Source organism: Vigna unguiculata, chromosome 9 (assembly GCF_004118075.2).
Source record: "Vigna unguiculata cultivar IT97K-499-35 chromosome 9, ASM411807v1, whole genome shotgun sequence".
In the NCBI taxonomy this organism is placed as follows: domain Eukaryota; kingdom Viridiplantae; phylum Streptophyta; class Magnoliopsida; order Fabales; family Fabaceae; genus Vigna; species Vigna unguiculata.
The window spans coordinates 856,431-875,651 of NC_040287.1; the positions used below are offsets into that span (position 1 = coordinate 856,431).

Consider the following 19,221-nt stretch of genomic DNA (forward strand, 5'->3'; position numbering starts at 1 on the left):
TCTTCGTTACTTTTTAGAATATCATTAAATACTGCATAAATTAATGGAATTTGCACAAGTTTCACGTTTAAGAAATATAATATTTTTTTCAGAAATTTATATTATTAATAATTTTTTATTTAATAAAGTATGTTTTATATAACATAATATTTGTTTATAATAAATTTATTATTTTCTAAAACCGGATACAATATATTTTAATTTAAGTTTATATTTGGTTACTTTACCGCACCCCCACAATTACTAACTACACCCCATAATAATAAGAGGAAAAGTTTCAAACCTTTCACCCACCATCACCGCTGTTCCAAGAGGATCTTTTTCGAAATACATTTCATGTAGAAGTGTTCCTAAAAATTCATTCAATAAGGCACTATATAAGTTTTGAAAAGTTTATTCCTGAACTTCTATTTCGGAAAACTAATCCAAAATACTTTCATAGATTTTAGAAATTTTGTTGGAAAAATCATATTCAAAATATTTTATTCTGGAAATACCGTTCTGAATATCTCGGAAAATCTTATTTTGAAAATTCCACAAAATTTATTGCAGAATATTTCTAAAATATGTATTCCAAAAGTTAATTGTACAGATCATTTTGAAAATTTGAAGAGATGCATGAAGAAATTTTGAAGGTGCAGGAAGTAAAAAAAGCTTAACTCTTTGTGCTGCACCCTGCTAACAGGCTTTTGCATATTATTATTGGGCTTTTACTTCTGCACCTCTCATTTTCCTTAAAAATCATCAGTTGTCTTTTCTGTAATTATACAAATTAAAAAATTAAAAAATAATTCAAATCTGATTGTTAGTTATAGATTTAGAAAGATTAAATGTAACATTTCAAATTGTATAATCTATAATTAAAATTTGAAAACAATATTTTATTTGTAACCTTTATTATTATTTTAAAGAAAAATGAGTCGCATTATAGTTTCCTTGAAACTTTAACTAGTATGGATTATATAGTACTTCTTAAAAGTAGAGTAATCTATTTCAATATACTATAGTACACCGGATAGAACTAAATATGTATTCATAACACCACATTACCACAGCTACCCCTATCTACATTCTGCAGAATCTGGTCGCAATTCTTGGAGTCTGCAGAATATATATAATACACTGATCGTGTGTGTGTGTATATATATATATATATATATATATATATATTTATTTATTTATTTATTTATGGGTGGAATAGAATATTCAATAAAGCTTGTCAAGATAAGTTTTAACCTGGTTATGATACCATGTTAAAAATGAGTTTCTAAGATTAATTTAATCCCACAAAACTGACTTGTAAAGTGAGTTTTGTACCCCACTTATATAATGTAAATTAGTGTTATATCTAGTCTACTTGTACTTCCAACAATAACGAGAAACAACTTCTCTGCTATTGATCACAAGGTCTTCCAACTCATGGTTGGGAACCTGAAACACCCAACGTCCTTGTCTTGCAGGACATACCCCATTCCAATAATTTGGCCTTCTGCGACTCGATGGTCCGTAGAATTTGTCTATCAGACCAAACCCTTCTGAACCTATCATTCTCAGGTCTGTTGGTGGTGCCATTGATGATAATGGTGGCTACTGGAACAGGACGAGGGACACTGATTTCTATGTGATGTGTGAATGTGTTTTCTTTCTTTCTTCTCTTCTTTCTTGCTTCTGCCAAATACCTTGAGCCATCTTTATAGTGAAGGAAAAGTGATTCTATAACTAGCAGTGGGACCAAGTTTATTACATTATTCTAAGCACATAAAATAAAATGTATTTTTAACTTTACATAATTTTGTTAAAACTTGATTTTTGTTATATAGTTTTAAGTTAATGAATTAATTAGTCTAAGTTTTGAAACTACATGAATTCGTGTTTTTTTTTTACTTAAATATAGTCTTCAATGACAGTTTTTTCTGTCATGTAATTAGAAAAAAAACTTAATACTTACAAATACAAATTCATTGATTTGAGAAATACAAAGAACATAATAGAATTCAACTAAAAATACGTTTTTCATTTTTTATTGGTATTTCTTTTTCTGTTGTTAGTCCTCTGTTGTATTTTCAAAACGATCACTAATTTTAAAATTTTAAAATATATAAAAATTATCTTTAAAATATTAAAATTAAGAAGTGTATTTTAGTTCTTATATTATTTTCAGATTTTTCATATATTGGAGAGACTAATATTTCGTACAACTAGTGAGGAAATTCATTTCTAACGAATTCTTATAAAAAATTGACAGAAAAAATCGTATGAAATATAAAAAAACTCAAGTAATCTATTTTGAATTAAACATAATGGAGATTCATATATGCTTTTATATTTTTGGTTTTCATAGAAAACATTAAGTATAGTCTTTCTCTGAGAATTTATCATTTTTTTACAGTTTAACGTACAAAAATACAGAAACTTTATTCTTATTTGAACAAGAAGTATAGAAGAAACAACATATGCGTTTTTCTCAAAAAGAGATGCACAGAAATATGAACTATCTGTACAGAAATTTCATGTTATCAGATAAGATTCACTAATTTATAATGTCACTATAAGTAGGTACATTTCATCATCAATATAATATGATTAAAGTGATGTGTTTTGATCCTTTCTCTTTCTCAGTTATCCGTTTATGTTAGAAGTGGACTTTAAGTCTAACTTAATTCTACAAAATCCGGTTGTGAGGTTTGCACCTTACTTATATATTATGAAATTGTCTTATTGTGTGACTTCCAACACAACCCTTCACGTCGAGGTATATACATCTCATGCGTAAGAGTAGAAATTAATGGATGGTCGTTAATGACTCGATAGCGGGTAAAACAGAATGTCAAAGAAATCTCGCTAAGATAGACCTTTTTTATTCTTTTAACAATGACTCTGATACCATGTTAAAATAGGAGTTTAAGTCTAACTCAATCCCACAAAACCTTGTAAAGTAAGGTTTGCACTTCACTTATACACTATAAAATTGTCTTATCTCTAGTTGATGAAAAATAAAAATTTTCATCAACCACATCAAATCTGTGATCTTGATCTTTCGAGTTAAGATGTGGAAATTGGAGATTGGTTTGATGGGGATGAACAAAGGGAAGAGATTCTTTTCAAAAGATTAAAATTAACATGGCAGTGTTAAAAGCTGAAAATTACAATTAATGCAAAAGAAAAATAGAGCATAAAGGTACTGTGAATCTAATTCGAATTCCTTTCTTTTTCACAAAAAATTCTTTTTTATTTTATTTTATTTTTGAACCTTTGTTATTCCACAAACCGTGTCAGGATCACAGACCATGGAGCTAGCATTTAACTTCCATAATTACGAGTTATTCAATACTTCTAATTATGAATAGTTCTTCCAAAATCTACTAACTGATTATGCAGTTCCAATATAATAATGGTTTCAGATCATAGAATATTGCAGATAGGTTCTATTTCCTTCTTTTCAATAATGGATTAGTATATTCTTTCAAGTTTCCATGATTATCCAAGACAAAACTATAACTTAATCAAACAAGTATCTACAAAAATAAATAAATTAATGTAATGATATGTCTTATGTAACACAGTAAACATAAATCATTCAGAATATGGCGGTTGCAGTATCAGATTCTTCTCTTTAAATAATGATATATTGAAACATTTTTAACTTTGGTTTGTGGAAATTCCACCGCATTTATACCACTTGATTCATTCTCATTTCTCCTCAAATAAAATATTTGTTTTTCCAGTCAAAATTTTCAAACACAATTTTTATCACCATCATTAAATATTTTGCTGCAAGTTCCATGAAATGAGTTTCTTTGTTAGGTTTTCTCAAGAGACATACGGAGGAAGATTCAATATTAAGGAACTGTAATCAAATTCATATGACATCAACTTTAATTTAAAATCCTAAGATAACTTGTTTATTAACTATTCTATTTATATATAATTCACTACAAGAAATATAATTATTATTTACGCAAATATTTCATAGGTAATGAACATATTTTGTAAGTAATGTGAATTTATCTACAAATTATTTACGAAATGAATTTCGTAGATATTAAACTGGTAAGTAATTTTATCTACAAAAATGTGTTTTGTAAATAACTTATCTACAACTATTATCTACGAAATATAGTGTAAAAAATTATCAATAAAAATTTTCGTGAGAAAGATACATCTTGTAATCTTCAAGTTACTTACGAAATATTTCGTATGTAACTTACCTACGAAATTTTTGTAGATAATTTATTTATGAAATTTTCCATAAGTAATTTATCCACAAAAATTTTCATAAATAACTTAAATATAAAATAAAAAAAATATTCTAAAATCCCCGCAATCATATATATATATATATATATATATATATATATATATATATATATATATATATATATATATATATATATATAATTTTATAAATACAATTCATAACTATAAATTTTTAAATAACTTTAATTTGTCAATTACCCAAATCTTCTATATTTCCAAAAATTTTGATAATCACTCTAAAATTAACTTTTATTTTTATAATAACTTTTTTGTGTTTCTTTTTTGTGGAACATGGTAAACACTACTAAAAAATCAAAGATACTCGTATTTCATATTCAATCAAAAGACCCAACCTCCTAATACTAAATCAAAAAATGCATAATTAATGAGCAACAATCTGATTTGTTTTCGAGAAACCTCATTTATCCTCTCTGATAGTAGTTCATCATTTTTACTTAAAAGGTTAAATTATCAAATTCACAACGAAAAAATTCATACTTTTTGATAATTTTGTTTTGAATTTTTTTTTAAAATACTTATAAATTTTGTCATTAAAAAAATTGTAAGAAATTGCTGTCAATTCTTTTAAAAATATTTTATACAAAACACTTTTCATAATAAATTTTGTAAAAAATACTTACGAATTTTATAATTTTATAAAAAATAATTAGTTACGAAAAAATTATCTATCAAGTAAAATTTTGAAAAAAAATATTAAGAAAAAGTCTTTTCTTACAAATTATTTTAATAAATTTACAAAAAGATTTTCATGTAATATAAAAATTTTTAAGAGGGATTATGTTTCCTTGTCCCGTATAAAACCCCGTTAAAATAAAGACGTTTAGGATATTTTGGACATAATGATGTATCAGATTCTTGGACATTATGATAGAAATTTTTTACCAAACTTTCGGCACACTTTAGTCCTTCATTAATTGCCATTTATCCCCCAAACAAAGTATTTTGCAGTTCCAGTCAAAGTTTCAAAAACAAATTTGCTTTAGCATCTTTAAATCTTTCACTTTTTTACCTACGTAAACTCCATGACGTAGCTACATTTTGCAGTGTCTGAAGTTATATGCATGCATCCATCCTTAGCTACATCTCCTACCTATAAGATTCCAACTTCACTTTCGAGAACAAAAATATATATATTATCGAAACTAAACAACTATATTTGTTGATATGAAAAAATATAATTATACTAAGAATTATTTGAACTGAATTATTTAGTTCGCCTATTAGGTTGAGAACAAGTATGAGTTGCTCAGTTTTATTTAAATTTTATTTTATTCAATCTAATCTTATTTATGGATTGTCCGAATTAAAAATATGAGGGTCCAGAATTAAAAATATTTTGATATATATATATATATATATATATATATATATTAAGATAATGTTAGAATCAATTATATTAGATTTTTTAAATCGAAGGAACAAATTATAAAAATTAAAAATCAAAATTCAGTTTGAAATTGAAAACGTTAATTTTAAATTTAAAGAAAAAAAATTAAAAAACCAAAATCAAATATCTGACATTATTAAAAATATATTTAAGTCAATTTAAACGTGATCTTACTTTAATATACTGAGATTGCAATTGGTTATTAAATTTTTTAACAGAGAAAAATAAATTAGTGACGGATGATGGAAAATATTTGTCACAATTATTTGTTTGATTTGCTTAGGGTACAATGTTTGGTACGTTTATGATGAGATGTTTGGATAGTGTTGTGCTTGAGGTTCTTGTCATGTAATGCTTTGCTTTTTTATTCTAGATTCTGTTATGGGTTTTAATTCACCTTCTGAGAAGTACTTAATTAAGATTACAATGGTTATATAGGTTCTTTAAGAGTCAAGTTAGGAAGAAAGGGAGCGAAATTGATGTGTGACTTTATTGTTTTTATTAATAATTTTGTTAATTCATTTAAACATGTTATAATATCTATTACTAAAAATTTTCATATTACATGAGATTTTTTCTGTAAATTTATTAAAAGAATTTACAAGAAAAAAAATATTTCTAACATTTTTTTTAAGAATTTTTAATAAAAGTAATTCCTTTGTGAATAACTATTTCCTACAAAATTATAAAATTTATAAATATTTCTTATAAAATTTATTACGAAAAGTGTTTTATACAAAATATTTTATAAAAAAATTGATAGTAATTTCTTGCAATTTTTTTTCACAACAAAATTTGTAAATATTTCTTACGAAAAAAATTTCAAAACAAAATTCGCAGGAAACATGAGTTTTTTTAATAGTGATCTAGTCACCTCTTGAAGAGAAGCCTAATTTAACTTTAATCGATTATATATTTATTATATAAAAATATAATAAATAAATAATAAATATTAAAGAAAAAACCAATATTTAGTAGTTTTATTATATTGAAGAGTGAATACATATAATTAATAGCGATTATTTGATATGAAATGTTTATATTCCATATAATATAATTTATTATTATTAATATTTTATAAATAAAATATGATTTATAATATTTGCCTTAAAATTATCTGCAATAAATAAATAATAAATTTATATAAATATTTTGAAATATGTAGAAATAATATTTTGATTCTCATGTTAGTTGTGATAGGTAAATCCTTCACAATTTCCATAAAATTTATATCTCACGGTTTGTGACAGAAATAGAAAATTGGATACCATAACAAAAGTTTTTGTTCTGTTTCAAAATTTGTCAATAACTCTTTTATAATAAAACTTTCTTTTTGTCACAGTTTTGTGTCACAAATATTAAAATACTATTTTGATTAGAATTATGTAAAAGCTTTATATGACAGAAAAGTTTAGAAAGATTTGTATTTTCCTCCATTGATGACTTTCACTGCAGATCTTTATAAGAAAGTGGATATATAGTAAGGACACCCCATAGTAAGAGAAACTTCATTCATTCATTACATCCTTAAAGGCTTCACACAGCAACACAGTACATAACTAAAGTACTTGTCTTTCTGGTACCTTATTCAACTACATAAACTTTCACAACTTCAGAAGACCTTGTCTTAAAGTCTTCGAGTTTTTTTTTGTACACATACGTATTATACAAGGGTACCCTAACAACAAGAAACACATACCCTTTTGAAGATAAAGATCTTAAAACTTAAAGGGTCTACCCCAACGATTTGAGGGTTTAGGCTTGGTATAACCCCCAACAGAAGACTCATCCATGAGATCTTTAGGCACTTGATAAACCACGCAACAACGTTCTCTTCGCCCATGCAAATGAAATGCATCACTTCCATTGTTCCTTCTTGCTGGACCATAGAACTTCTCTATCAGAGCAAACCCTTCTGCACCAATTTGTCTCAGATCTGTTGAAGGAGGTGCCATTTATCAGAGAGAATTTTAGTTCAGGTGTTGGTTTCTTGCTTCAAAGGTTCAGACACTTAATGTGCTTTTATAGAGAGGAATGGGTGTGTTCTTCAAGAAAGAATATTTTCATTCTTTTAAGCATTAAATTAAAGGTTAAATATGTTTTTAATTCATTAACTTTCAGTGAATTTTGAAATTAAGGAATTAATCCATTTCGAAACTTTGGACTAATTTAGTCTTTCATATTTCAATGTTTCGTACGCGTTTCAAGACTGTATTTGAGTTGTTTATAATGTTTGACACATTTTTGTTTTAATGTTAAATCAAATACTATTTTGAAAATGTCAAATAAACTTAATAAAATTTGATTAAAAGGATTAAATTCACATATTTTGAAAGATAAAGGACTAAATTGGTCTAAAATTTCGAAATGTTACTAATTTCAAAATTCACTTAAAGTTAAGGTACCAAAAATATATTTAACCCTTAAATTAATAACGATACCGGTAATTGTAGTAATGTGTATACATCGGTTCTTAGATTTATTTATTTGTTTGGCTTTTAGCATTGATCCAAAGAGGGAATATATTCGAATTTATCGTTTTATTAAGTCGAAATATTTTGATGGAAAGTGAATCTGATCATGTGATTTGTGTACATCTGTTTTCTAAATTTATATATTTGAGATTCGTACAGTGCAAAGATTAAACGATATAATAAAAGAAAATAAGTAATTCATTATTTTAACATTTTATATTAAAATAAAATTATAAATTTTTATATAAAAGTGTGTTAACTTTTATACATACATATATATATATATATATATATATATATATATATATATATATATATATTAGAAAACCAACATAATCACTTCTTAGTGGCATAAATTATGAGCAACTTCAATACTTGAGCTACTTAGTTAATATTTATCTATATACTTCTATCTTTCATTAACCATCTCTTAATTTATCTTTCACATGTTAAGAGTAATAAATAAATATTTATTCATTATTTATTGAATGATTATTTTAAGAGGTAAATATATTTTTATTTTTGTGAGAGTTAGAACTTGTGTTATTTTAAAATATAGTTTTTCTAACTTAATTATCTTTAATTTTTTTATTTATTTAACATGTTTTAAGATAATATTTAAATTATTTAAATTATAATAAGTTTCAAATTAAATATTAATTTAAAACATTGTTTAATAAATTCAAAAGAATTAATGTTACTAACTTTAAAAGAATATATTTTTCATATTTAAAATTGAAGATCAAAATAAATCAATATTTTGAAACAAAACAAATTTTAATTTAATATCTAAATTCAAGAACTAAAAATATATTTAGCTCTAATATTTTTATACCAAATTTCATTCACACTACTATGCCATACTCACGTTATGATATTAAATATGAATATACTTTTAAAATCTATCTCCTTCCATTTTGAAAATCTATCATTATTGTAATTTTTTGTTTATTTTATTTTTATACATAAAGTATAATACTTTACTATACAACTTTTTTTTACATAAAATATATTTTAATGCAACTCTCTTACTCTATAGATAGATAACAGTTAATTAGTTATCATCGTCTTATTTTTTATATCAGCTGTCAGGATTAAACACTTATCACTAGATTCAAAGTTATAGACATTAGACACTTATCACTAGATCCAAAGTTATAGACATTAGTTAATACGTAACTTTTTTTTTTAAGAATTTAATCGTCCAAATGTCATGATTGATTATAAATAAATATTTAAAATAAATCTTATTAATATGTTATTGTATTCTTTAATTAAAATTAACTATTAATAAATTCAATGAATATTTTTTATCGTACTCAAAAGATAATTATAAATGTTACTCCTTGTTAGCTAACAAAGAAGCTTTCTATAATATTATATAACAGTATAGACCATAGAATAAAGAAGTAAAGACGATAGTATATATTGATCTATCGTATATATTCATCATAAGAGATCAAATTCATTATACATCTGCTCTTGCTGCACTCTTCAAACACTTCGACAGACACTAACTGTTGAAGTCGATGATACTTTGTTATCTTGTTTCTTGCTTTGAAACAAGAAGCCATGCTGTACTTTATAACGAAGGCAAAACTGCTTAATTAGTATAGTAGTGGGACCAAGAATATGTTTAAACCCAAACTGAACGCTTGAAAATAAAAAAAAAAAAAAAAACATAAATTATGACAAAATTACACCTCTATGCTAATGAATTTGTAAGGTAGATTCATTTCATCGTAAACAAATAACTAAAGTGATTTGGTTTAAGCTTTTCCTCATTTAAATGTTTAGACTAATATAGATGGAATACTTTACCAACACTAATGAAGGTTTCAGACTAATTAACGTCGAAAGTCTCACATCGATCAGAAATAAAATCAATTCATAATATATAAGTAACTGCAATTTTTATCTTACAAATTAATTTTGTGATATTTAGTTAAATTTAAAACACACTTTCAATATAGTATCAAAACCGATTCTAATTAATTTTTTTGGACATTCTGTACCTCGTTGTGATGATCCTGAATGAGATATTGGTATAGGTCGGAGATTCTTTTTCAACTGATGATAACGTGGCGGTCCAAAAGCAGAAAAGTGTAAGAAGAAAAAGGAAATGCAGAGCATAAAGCATATATAAAGACACCGAATCTAATTCCTCTTTTTTCTATTATTAAATTATTCTTTCTAATTTACTTTTTCTACAGTGGAAGAAAGAATGGATCTTGGGTTCTTCCACAAACCGCGTTGCCACCATTAATGATTCTAACTTTGTGGTGCCACTTTTATCTTCTTCTCTTCCTCTTTAGATCAATCGGAATATCATTAGTTGTAGTTTATTTACTAGAAAATTTCTCTGAGGATATATATATATATATATATATGTATATATATGATTCCGATATATATAATGTTTTAGACCAACAAATCCAAATAAAATAGTAAACGTTTATACATCGTGTATGTCATTGGTCACGTGACAATTTATGATTGTGTCATTTTCTATATTTATAATTTTTTTTCAATTTATTCCATTTAATAATTATTTCAGATCATAAGTGTTTAAGTAATTTCAAATTCCAAATTTGTTCATGGGTTTGTCTCCTTTTCCTTCTACAAGCAGAAAGTTCAGAAAACTTCCAATGTCTTCCTTTTCTCTTGTGAATTGTGATAATTAACTGAGGATTGAATAATAAATCCTACACAGTTATTAACAAGAGAAATTCACTAGGTTTAATAAAATTTAACTATTTATTGTGTTTATAAACCATAAAAAAATACTAGTCAATAATGATAAATGGTTAAAATTTACTAAAAAAGCTCTCCCTATAATTTTTAAGAAAAGAGGATCCAAAACCATTCATTTACAAGTATATAATTTAAGAAAAACATGTTTATCATTCACGCCTAAATTATTCATCAAAAAAGTTCTTTGGTAAAAAATTTATCAATAAAGAAATATGTCAGTAAAATCAAATTTATTCATGGATTTTAAAATTTTAATTATTGATGAAATATTTATCAGTAGTATATTAATAAAATTTATTTGTAAACATTGTTGCTAAATTATATATTTTATTATCAACTAAAATATCATTTAGTAATTGATTTGTAAGTAAATTTTATCGATAAAATTTATTAATAATTTATAATTTTTATGACTTTCATTTCATAAAATGGGTGTTAATATTCATCTTTTCCCCTATAGTCATATTTGGTCAAATCTGTCAATAATTTGATCATTGAATGTTTTTAAATTTATTAATATTGAAATTTTTTAAAATTTGTCAATAAATTAGTGTGTAGTTGATTTTTTTGAAAATTCTATCGATAATTGAATTCTTAAAAATTTATTAGTAAAATTCATAGGTAATTGAATATTTTTTAAAATCATTCAACAAAAACTGAACACAAATTTGACATGTTTCTACTTTAGTATTAGTTAAAAAGCGTGTTTGACACGTTAAAAAATTTAACATAATTGGATTAAAATGATGATATTAATCCATTCTTAAAGTTTAGAATCAAAATGTATCAATTTTCGTCCAATAACAAATTTCTCTTTTACATCAAAATTCAAGGATATTTAATCCTAAATTTTTGTTATCTACGAATAAAATTTATCGAAGAACTTTCTATCAATGAAATTTTTATTGTCGATAGTTTTATTTTATCAAGGAATGTTTATGATTACTACTGATTTTTTCTGTCAACATTTTTTTCTAGTAATTTGGATTTAACTTAGGTATGATTAGCTAGTTTGAAAAATTAATTTTGAATTATTTTTTACTTTTAAAGTTATATGAATTATGTTTCAATGTTTTCATTTAAAAATTAACAATTTCTTTGGCCTTCTTCCTACACTTTCATAGTTTCTCCTTTTGCACTTCCATAGGCCAGATAAAAAGACTATTTTGCCCATATTTTCTTAGTACACTTTCATATTTCCAACAAGGAGATTGAGGTTCTCAACTATTGATACTTATTTACATTTGGTTTTTGTATTGTATATTGTACAATTCACAATACAAAGTTTATATTATAAATCGTACAAAATATTTTCGATTTATATATATTTCAAAACTCAAAAAAAAAAAAAAGTGAAATATTTTTTTTTTGAATATGTGGAAGTGTACGAAGAAAGTACGGAAGTTCCCTTGATTTTATCAGGTGCAAATTTTTCTAGAGTTTTTTTCAGCCCAATAATTTGAACTTAAAGTAATTCTTCAGTGTTGAAATCAATTAAGTAATATTAATCTTAAACCACTTTAAATAAGGATATGCTTTAAATAATTTATAAAAACTAAACTAGTTTAATATTTCATGTATACATATATAGTTTATTATTGTATACAGTTAATTAATTACAATTAATATCAGTCATTTCTGTTAAAATGTTAAAAAATTTAAATAATTAACTTTTTGGACACAATCAGAAATCCTTTATATATATATATATATATATATATATATATATATATATGAAAGCCAAAATAAAAAAAAATTGTTAAAAACTAATCATAAGTTGTAAATTCTTAGATTCACAAAATCAGTTTATTTTTTCTAAATAGTTTTCTTTTTGGAAATTTTTAGATGATATCCTAAACATAGTTAATTGTAAACAGGTTAAGAAATGAAAATTTTATCTTTCCCAAACACTAATACCTTAAGATGATTCTAAAAGATACAAAATGGATCAAAACACTTTCTCTCTCTCTCTCTCTCTATATATATATATATATATATATAAGGCAACCCCAGAACATATCCATAAGAGTTATACAATGTTATTATATTTTTCTCTAATTTTACTTACAGTAAGGAAACTTTACTATTATTTAGTAATTATGATATTTTGTTTTAACTTTGATGCTAAATTTATCTAAAGAGAACTTTTGTGTGAATTTAAAAACATCCAATCGCAAATTACGTTTTCATCGTATAGTTGACACGTGTGCTAATTTCAATATTGCACGAATGATTATTAGACAACAAAAAAGGTGAATAGCAGAAGCTGTTATTAAAATCAACACCAGAAAAGAACAAATCCACCGTTTGAGAATTTAAGTTCTGAGAAAAGAAAACACGCAATATTTTGTGCTGTGCATGCATGCAGCCACCTCTTCCTTCTAAGTGCCAAGTGCAACCTTTTCTTTCTCTTTCTCACTCTTCTATAAATATTCCTCTTCCTTTTTCTCTCTTACTCTGTTTTGTCTCTTTTCTTTTTCAGTGCTTTTTTGCCATTTTTGGATTAATCATGCCAGTTTCCAGCGTGAGAGAGAGGGTGCAAGACACCCTCTCTAACCACCGGAACGAGTTGATCTCTCTTCTCTCAAGGTGAAGCTTAAGTTTTTATTTTTGCAGCATGAATTCATCTCTAGGAATAATGCTGAATGCCAAGAATGTGAGTGATAGGTAAAAATAGTTATTCATTTTCTCTCTTTGTTGCTAAGTTATGTTACTGGGGGCAAAGGATTACTACAACCACATGACTTACTGGATCATGTTGAAAAGATTCTTCAAGAGGATGAAGGGATGCAGAAACTCAAAGAAGGTCCCTTTGTTCAAGAGCTAGAATCTGCACAGGTTATAACTCAATATATCTTAAGTATAGCTTTGGTAATTTTCTTTAGTTTTCTTTGTTTCTTCAGATTTTACAAAGCTACTGTTTCTATTGTCATAGGAAGCCATAATTCTACCACCTTTTGTGTCTATAGCTTTGCGTCCAAGACCTGGTGTTTGGGAGTATTTTCGGATTAATGCATTTGAACTCAGTGTAGATAGTCTGAATGTTGCAGAGTATCTCCGATTCAAAGAAGAACTAGTAGATGGAGAGTAAGTGTTATTAACTTTGTTATATATATACGAAGTTTATTTTCTGCAGTACTTTCGAATAATATAAGTGAATTTCGTGGCACTCCATGGTTTCAGTTTGGCTTCACGGAGAAATGTAATCATATATCATTGTATTTGAAAATTTGATCCAGGTGCAGTGACAAGTATATGCTTGAACTAGACTTTGAGCCATTTAATGCGACATTCCCTAGACCAACTCGATCATCCTCTATTGGTAATGGTGTTCAATTTCTCAACCGTCATCTGTCATCATTCATGTTTCGTAACGAAGAAAGTTTGGATCCTCTCCTCGCATTTTTACGCTCACACAGATATGATGGTCATGTAAGTTTGTGTAGTATATGGATGAACGCAGTATTCAATCATTTACAAACACTGATATTCATCAGCAGCAATTTTGCACGATGCACTGAAATCTTAAATTACCCATGTTCTTTTGTTTTTGATGTAGAAGATTTGTTCTCGTTTATTATAGCACATGAATCCTGTCAGTGTTGCTTTGCTTCAACTAGGTGGATTAGGTTACTTTATAAAAAAAAAAAACATTTTTCTGACAAATATGTTTCGTAGGCAATGATGGTAAATAACCGGATTCATAACATATCCAACCTTCAGTCTTCCTTGGCAAGGGCAGAAGAAATACTTTCGAATCTCCAACCCAATACACCGTATTCTGGCTTTGAATATGAGTAAGCAATAATCACCTAAACTGATATAATTCTGAACTTTCATTAGTTTTGGAGCTAGTTACTTCATGTAGAAGTAACAAATCGTTTACCAGATACACTTGATCAGAATCCTTTTTTTTCTTCACTAATTTGGTGTAGACTACAAGGATTGGGATTTGAGAGAGGTTGGGGTGATACAGCAGAGAGCGTGTTAAACATGGTGCATCTTCTACTAGACATCCTTCAAGCTCCTGATCCAAACATCGTAGAGTCATTTCTGGGAAGAATTCCTATGGTTTTCAATGTTGTAATTGTATCACCAGCTGGTTACTTTGGCCAAGTAAATATTCTGGGCTTGCCTGATACTGGTGGACAGGTATAATTCATAATCTCTTAGAAATGATACAAAAAACTTGAGAAGTTCTTCTACTAATTTTAGTTTCTGAAGAAACTTTCTTGTAACTCTTAATGTCACTCACAATGAACAGATTGTTTATATACTTGATCAAGTTCGTGCTTTAGAGAAGGAGATGCTGGTCAGAATTCAAAAACAAGGACTTGATGATGTGTCTCCAAAAATTCTGATAGTATGTGATTCCGAAAGTCTTGGCCCTTCTTCTAAGTATGACAAATGAAATATTTGTTCACATGTAACTGAAATCCTTGTGATGCTTCAAGGTTACTAGATTGATACCAGAGGCAAAAGGGACAACTTGCAATCAGAGACTGGAAAGAGTTAGTGGAACTGAGCATTCATATATACTGAGAGTACCCTTTAGAACTAAGAATGGAATTTTGAGAAAATGGATTTCAAGGTTTGACATGTGGCCTTATCTAGAGACATTTGCAGAGGTAAGCCTCATCTGTGTTTCAAATCTCCCTTTCTATTCTCCTCTAAGGTAACAGTGAGTGGCACTCCATAATATGTTGTCTTCATAGTCTAATGGTATTCTTGCTTTGTTGAATATGATTGTCTCTTTCTTTATACAAAGGATGCATCACACGAAATTGCAGCTGAGTTACAAGGAATTCCTGATCTGGTAATTGGCAACTACAGTCATGGAAATCTTGTTGCAACCTTGTTATCTTATAAGCTAGGAATCACACAGGTGCGATAACAATTCAACATAATGTTATTATCATATATAAAAAGATCAACCAAACTTGCAAATGCAAAGACTGTTTCATCTTTTATCAATTTTGGTTTTACTTAACTTTCCATGCAGTGCAATATAGCTCATTCATTGGAGAAGACTAAGCATCCTGGCTCTGATATATATTGGAAAAAGTATGAAGACAAGTACCATTTTTCTTGTCAATTCACAGCTGATCTTATTGCAATGAACAATGCGGATTTTATAATCACTAGTACATACCAAGAAATTGCAGGAAGGTGGGTTAGGATATATTTCTTCAAAGAGTAATTGAATGGTATCCTGAAGTAGCACACGATTGCACTGTTTTTCTTCAGTTGGCTATGTGTGATTTTGTATCACATTGTTCCCTAACATTTTTCACTAATTTTTTTCCTCAGCAAGAACAATGTTGGACAATATGAGAGCCACTCTGCCTTCACTCTTCCAGGACTCTATCGTGTTGTTCATGGCATTGATGTTTTTGATCCTAAGTTTAATATCGTGTCTCCTGGTGCAGACATGGGCATATATTTTCCATTCTCAGACAGAGAAAAGAGGCTAACTTCTCTCCATGGCTCGATTCAAGAACTTATATATGGTGATGAACAGAATGAAGAACATGTGTGAGTATATTTTTCAATAGGACAAATGTTTGAATGTAAAAACAACACATGCTGTTGTGAATATAGAGCAGGTTTTGTGTCAAATGCATTTTCTTATAAATGAAGTCAAAACATCTCTTGCAGATCCTGTATTGTTCCTCAGGTAACAGTGATGGGAGATTAGAATCTTGTTTAATATCTCTTTTTTTTTTCTGACTTAGTGGCTCGATAAATGATAGAGCAAAGCCAATTATCTTTTCTATGGCAAAACTTCTTCCAGTGAAGAACATAACCGGGCTTGTTGAATGCTTTGGTAAAAGCTCCAAGTTGAGAGAACTTGTGAATCTTGTGGTAGTAGGTGGCAACATTGATGCACAAAAGTCTAGGGACACAGAAGAAATGGGGGAGATAGAGAAAATGCATAGCCTCATAGAAAAATATAACTTGCACGGCCAATTTCGTTGGATAAAGGCCCAAGTGAACCGTGCTCGTAATGGAGAGCTCTACCGTTGTATTGCTGATGTCAAAGGTGCTTTTGTGCAGGTACGAGAAAGACAAGTATTCAATCACACATCGTTGTTGTTCTTATAATGTTATTATTGTCATAGGTTTAAGTCGGTCACCGAGACAAATCAATGACTCTGATATAGTATAAGTCGATCATCCAGACAAATCAGCAACTCTGATACTACTATCATATACTATGGTGTTTATAGTATAGAGTTTAATAGTGTTTAACTTTACCATTTCTACGGAACGTGGAAATTAAACTTAAGATTATTTCCGACATCAACCATGTTCTTGTTGAATCTCTTGCAGCCTGCATTTTATGAAGGGTTTGGTCTAACAGTTGTGGAAGCAATGACTTGTGGTCTTCCTACATTTGCCACTTGTCATGGTGGCCCTGCTGAGATAATTGAGCATGGAGTTTCTGGATTTCATATTGAGCCACATCATCCGGATGAAGTTGCTGCAAATTTAATAAACTTTTTTGAGCAATGCCAGCATGATCCTGCCAACTGGAACAAGATTTCTGATGCAGCTCTAAGCCGCATTCATCAGAGGTCTACTCTGGCTTGGTACCATTTCAAGATATGAATCTTCCTCTTCTTAGAAACTTACCTTTTACTTTGTTTGAACTTTGTAGGTATACATGGAAGATATACTCTGAGAGGCTTCTCACTTTAGCTGGTGTCTATGGATTCTGGAAGCATGTCTCGAAGCTTGAGAGGAGAGAAACTAGACGATACTTGGAGATGTTCTACATTCTCAAGTTCCGGGATTTGGTAAGCAATGCTATGTTTTCTCACACAAATGTTTGTGTTTAATTAACCCTTTTAAATTTCACTACTAGTTTTAGGTCCCATATCGAATAGAACACGACATTGTTAACCTTGTGCAGGTACAGGGAATTCCGATGGCGGTTGAATAGCATCTTTGACTCAGTTGAAGGAGTTTTTCTGCTTAATGTTTACTGATGAAGTTCACTTGCAGAATAAATGGCAATTCTATATGTTTTTGTTTTGTAAATTTATTTTTCTTTGTTTTAATTTTTTTTGAAAAAAAACAAAATCTCTTTTTTACTAGATGTTTTTGTATGCAATTATTCTGTTGTATTAATTATTTGTATGTTCTTTGCATATCACCCCCAAGATGAAATTTCAATAATGAAAATTAATTAAATGCTCAGCAAAAACCAATTTTTGACTGTCTTACTGACTTTGGCTTATAATATGAGTAGTAGGATTTATTTGTACAAATTTTCTTATAAATATTTGTAAGGATAAAAATTATAGTTAAATTGTGACAATTAAAAAAAATATATTTTTTATTTATATAAGCTTATTTTAATTTATAAAAACTATTTTATTTTATTTTTCTTTTAAAAGTGGATTTGTAAAGAAATTAGTCTAAATTCATTTAACATCCGCTATCTGAATCCATCAACATCATTTTATGAATAAAAGAAGTTAAAATAAATTAATCTAATAACATCATGTTATGTGAAACTTGCAATATGTGTTTTTTTAATCAAAGTTAAATAAGATGTTGAAAGTTTATAGTTTCAATATTTTGGAAATTACTTTCAAAATCTTTATTTATTTACTTTTTGTTTAATAACAATCTATTTTAGAAACTGTTCACCTTAAAAACAAACCGAAAATATGCATAATTGTTATTATACATCATATGTACAACGTCATTTTATGAATACAAAAGAATAAATTATTACAATAGTTTGAAAAAAAAAACAAATATCTTAAATATTTCCAATTTGTTCTATTTTCAAAGTGACACATGTTTTCAATTTGTTTTAAGGAAATGATTCGAGATCCCCACGACATTCGTGTAAAAAATTTAATTTATGACAAAAAAAAAGTATTTTAACTTGAACTATAAATTTAATTTTAAAAAGTTACTATTAAAAATATAATGTCAATTAATAATTGACTAATAAATAAAAGACGACGTAAATAAATAAATAAAAGTTGACACTACGTTAATAACATGAACTTAAAAGTTAAGTTAAAGTTATTTTCATGATTGAGTTTTAAATTGATTTTTAACTTTGAGATCGATCATTATTACATCATCTCATATATTAAATATTTAATAAACTATAATATCTAAAATAACATATTAACTAATTTATTATAAGTTGTGAAAATTGTTTCATATATAACTCTAATATGATATAATTATAATAATATATTATAGTATGTTGTTGTAAAACAGGTCATTGTGTGGTTTCTTTATTGGAAAAGGGGTAAAAAATATATATTCTCAGTAAATCAATGCTAATTATCAACTACA

The 19,221-nt window shown here is 27.3% G+C and overlaps 2 protein-coding genes across 2 annotated transcripts; one reads left to right on the forward strand and one right to left on the reverse strand.

The window, feature by feature from the left end:
• Positions 1 to 1,338: 1,338 nt before the first annotated feature.
• Positions 1,339 to 7,656, reverse strand: LOC114162561. The gene is made up of 2 exons (XM_028046490.1): positions 7,387 to 7,656; positions 1,339 to 1,587 (listed from the first exon to the last, which is right to left on the reverse strand). Exons 1-2 carry the CDS (start codon positions 7,618 to 7,620, stop codon positions 1,354 to 1,356), a joined length of 468 nt encoding a protein of 155 aa, XP_027902291.1. The 5' UTR covers positions 7,621 to 7,656; the 3' UTR covers positions 1,339 to 1,353.
• Positions 7,657 to 13,332: 5,676 nt separating this feature from the next.
• LOC114162257 (sucrose synthase 2-like) lies at positions 13,333 to 18,103 on the forward strand. The gene is made up of 15 exons (XM_028046086.1): positions 13,333 to 13,482; positions 13,599 to 13,731; positions 13,829 to 13,980; positions 14,133 to 14,325; positions 14,572 to 14,690; positions 14,829 to 15,045; positions 15,158 to 15,256; positions 15,348 to 15,521; positions 15,662 to 15,778; positions 15,896 to 16,062; positions 16,204 to 16,428; positions 16,629 to 16,950; positions 17,227 to 17,471; positions 17,555 to 17,693; positions 17,810 to 18,103. Exons 1-15 carry the CDS (start codon positions 13,403 to 13,405, stop codon positions 17,837 to 17,839), a joined length of 2,412 nt encoding a protein of 803 aa, XP_027901887.1. The 5' UTR covers positions 13,333 to 13,402; the 3' UTR covers positions 17,840 to 18,103.
• Positions 18,104 to 19,221: the final 1,118 nt, after the last annotated feature.

Coding starts and splice junctions, on each gene's coding strand:
- LOC114162561 (XM_028046490.1), bottom strand. CDS start 7,620: ATGGCACCTCCTTCAACAGATCTGAGACAAATTGGTGCAGAAGGGTTT. Junction 1,588..7,386: donor GGGGTAGACCCTTTAAGTTT/TAAGATCTTTAT, acceptor CTGTTCCAGTAG/CCACCATTATCATCAATGGC.
- LOC114162257 (XM_028046086.1), top strand. CDS start 13,403: ATGCCAGTTTCCAGCGTGAGAGAGAGGGTGCAAGACACCCTCTCTAAC. Junction 14,326..14,571: donor CACACAGATATGATGGTCAT/GTAAGTTTGTGT, acceptor TATGTTTCGTAG/GCAATGATGGTAAATAACCG. Junction 15,779..15,895: donor ATAAGCTAGGAATCACACAG/GTGCGATAACAA, acceptor CTTTCCATGCAG/TGCAATATAGCTCATTCATT.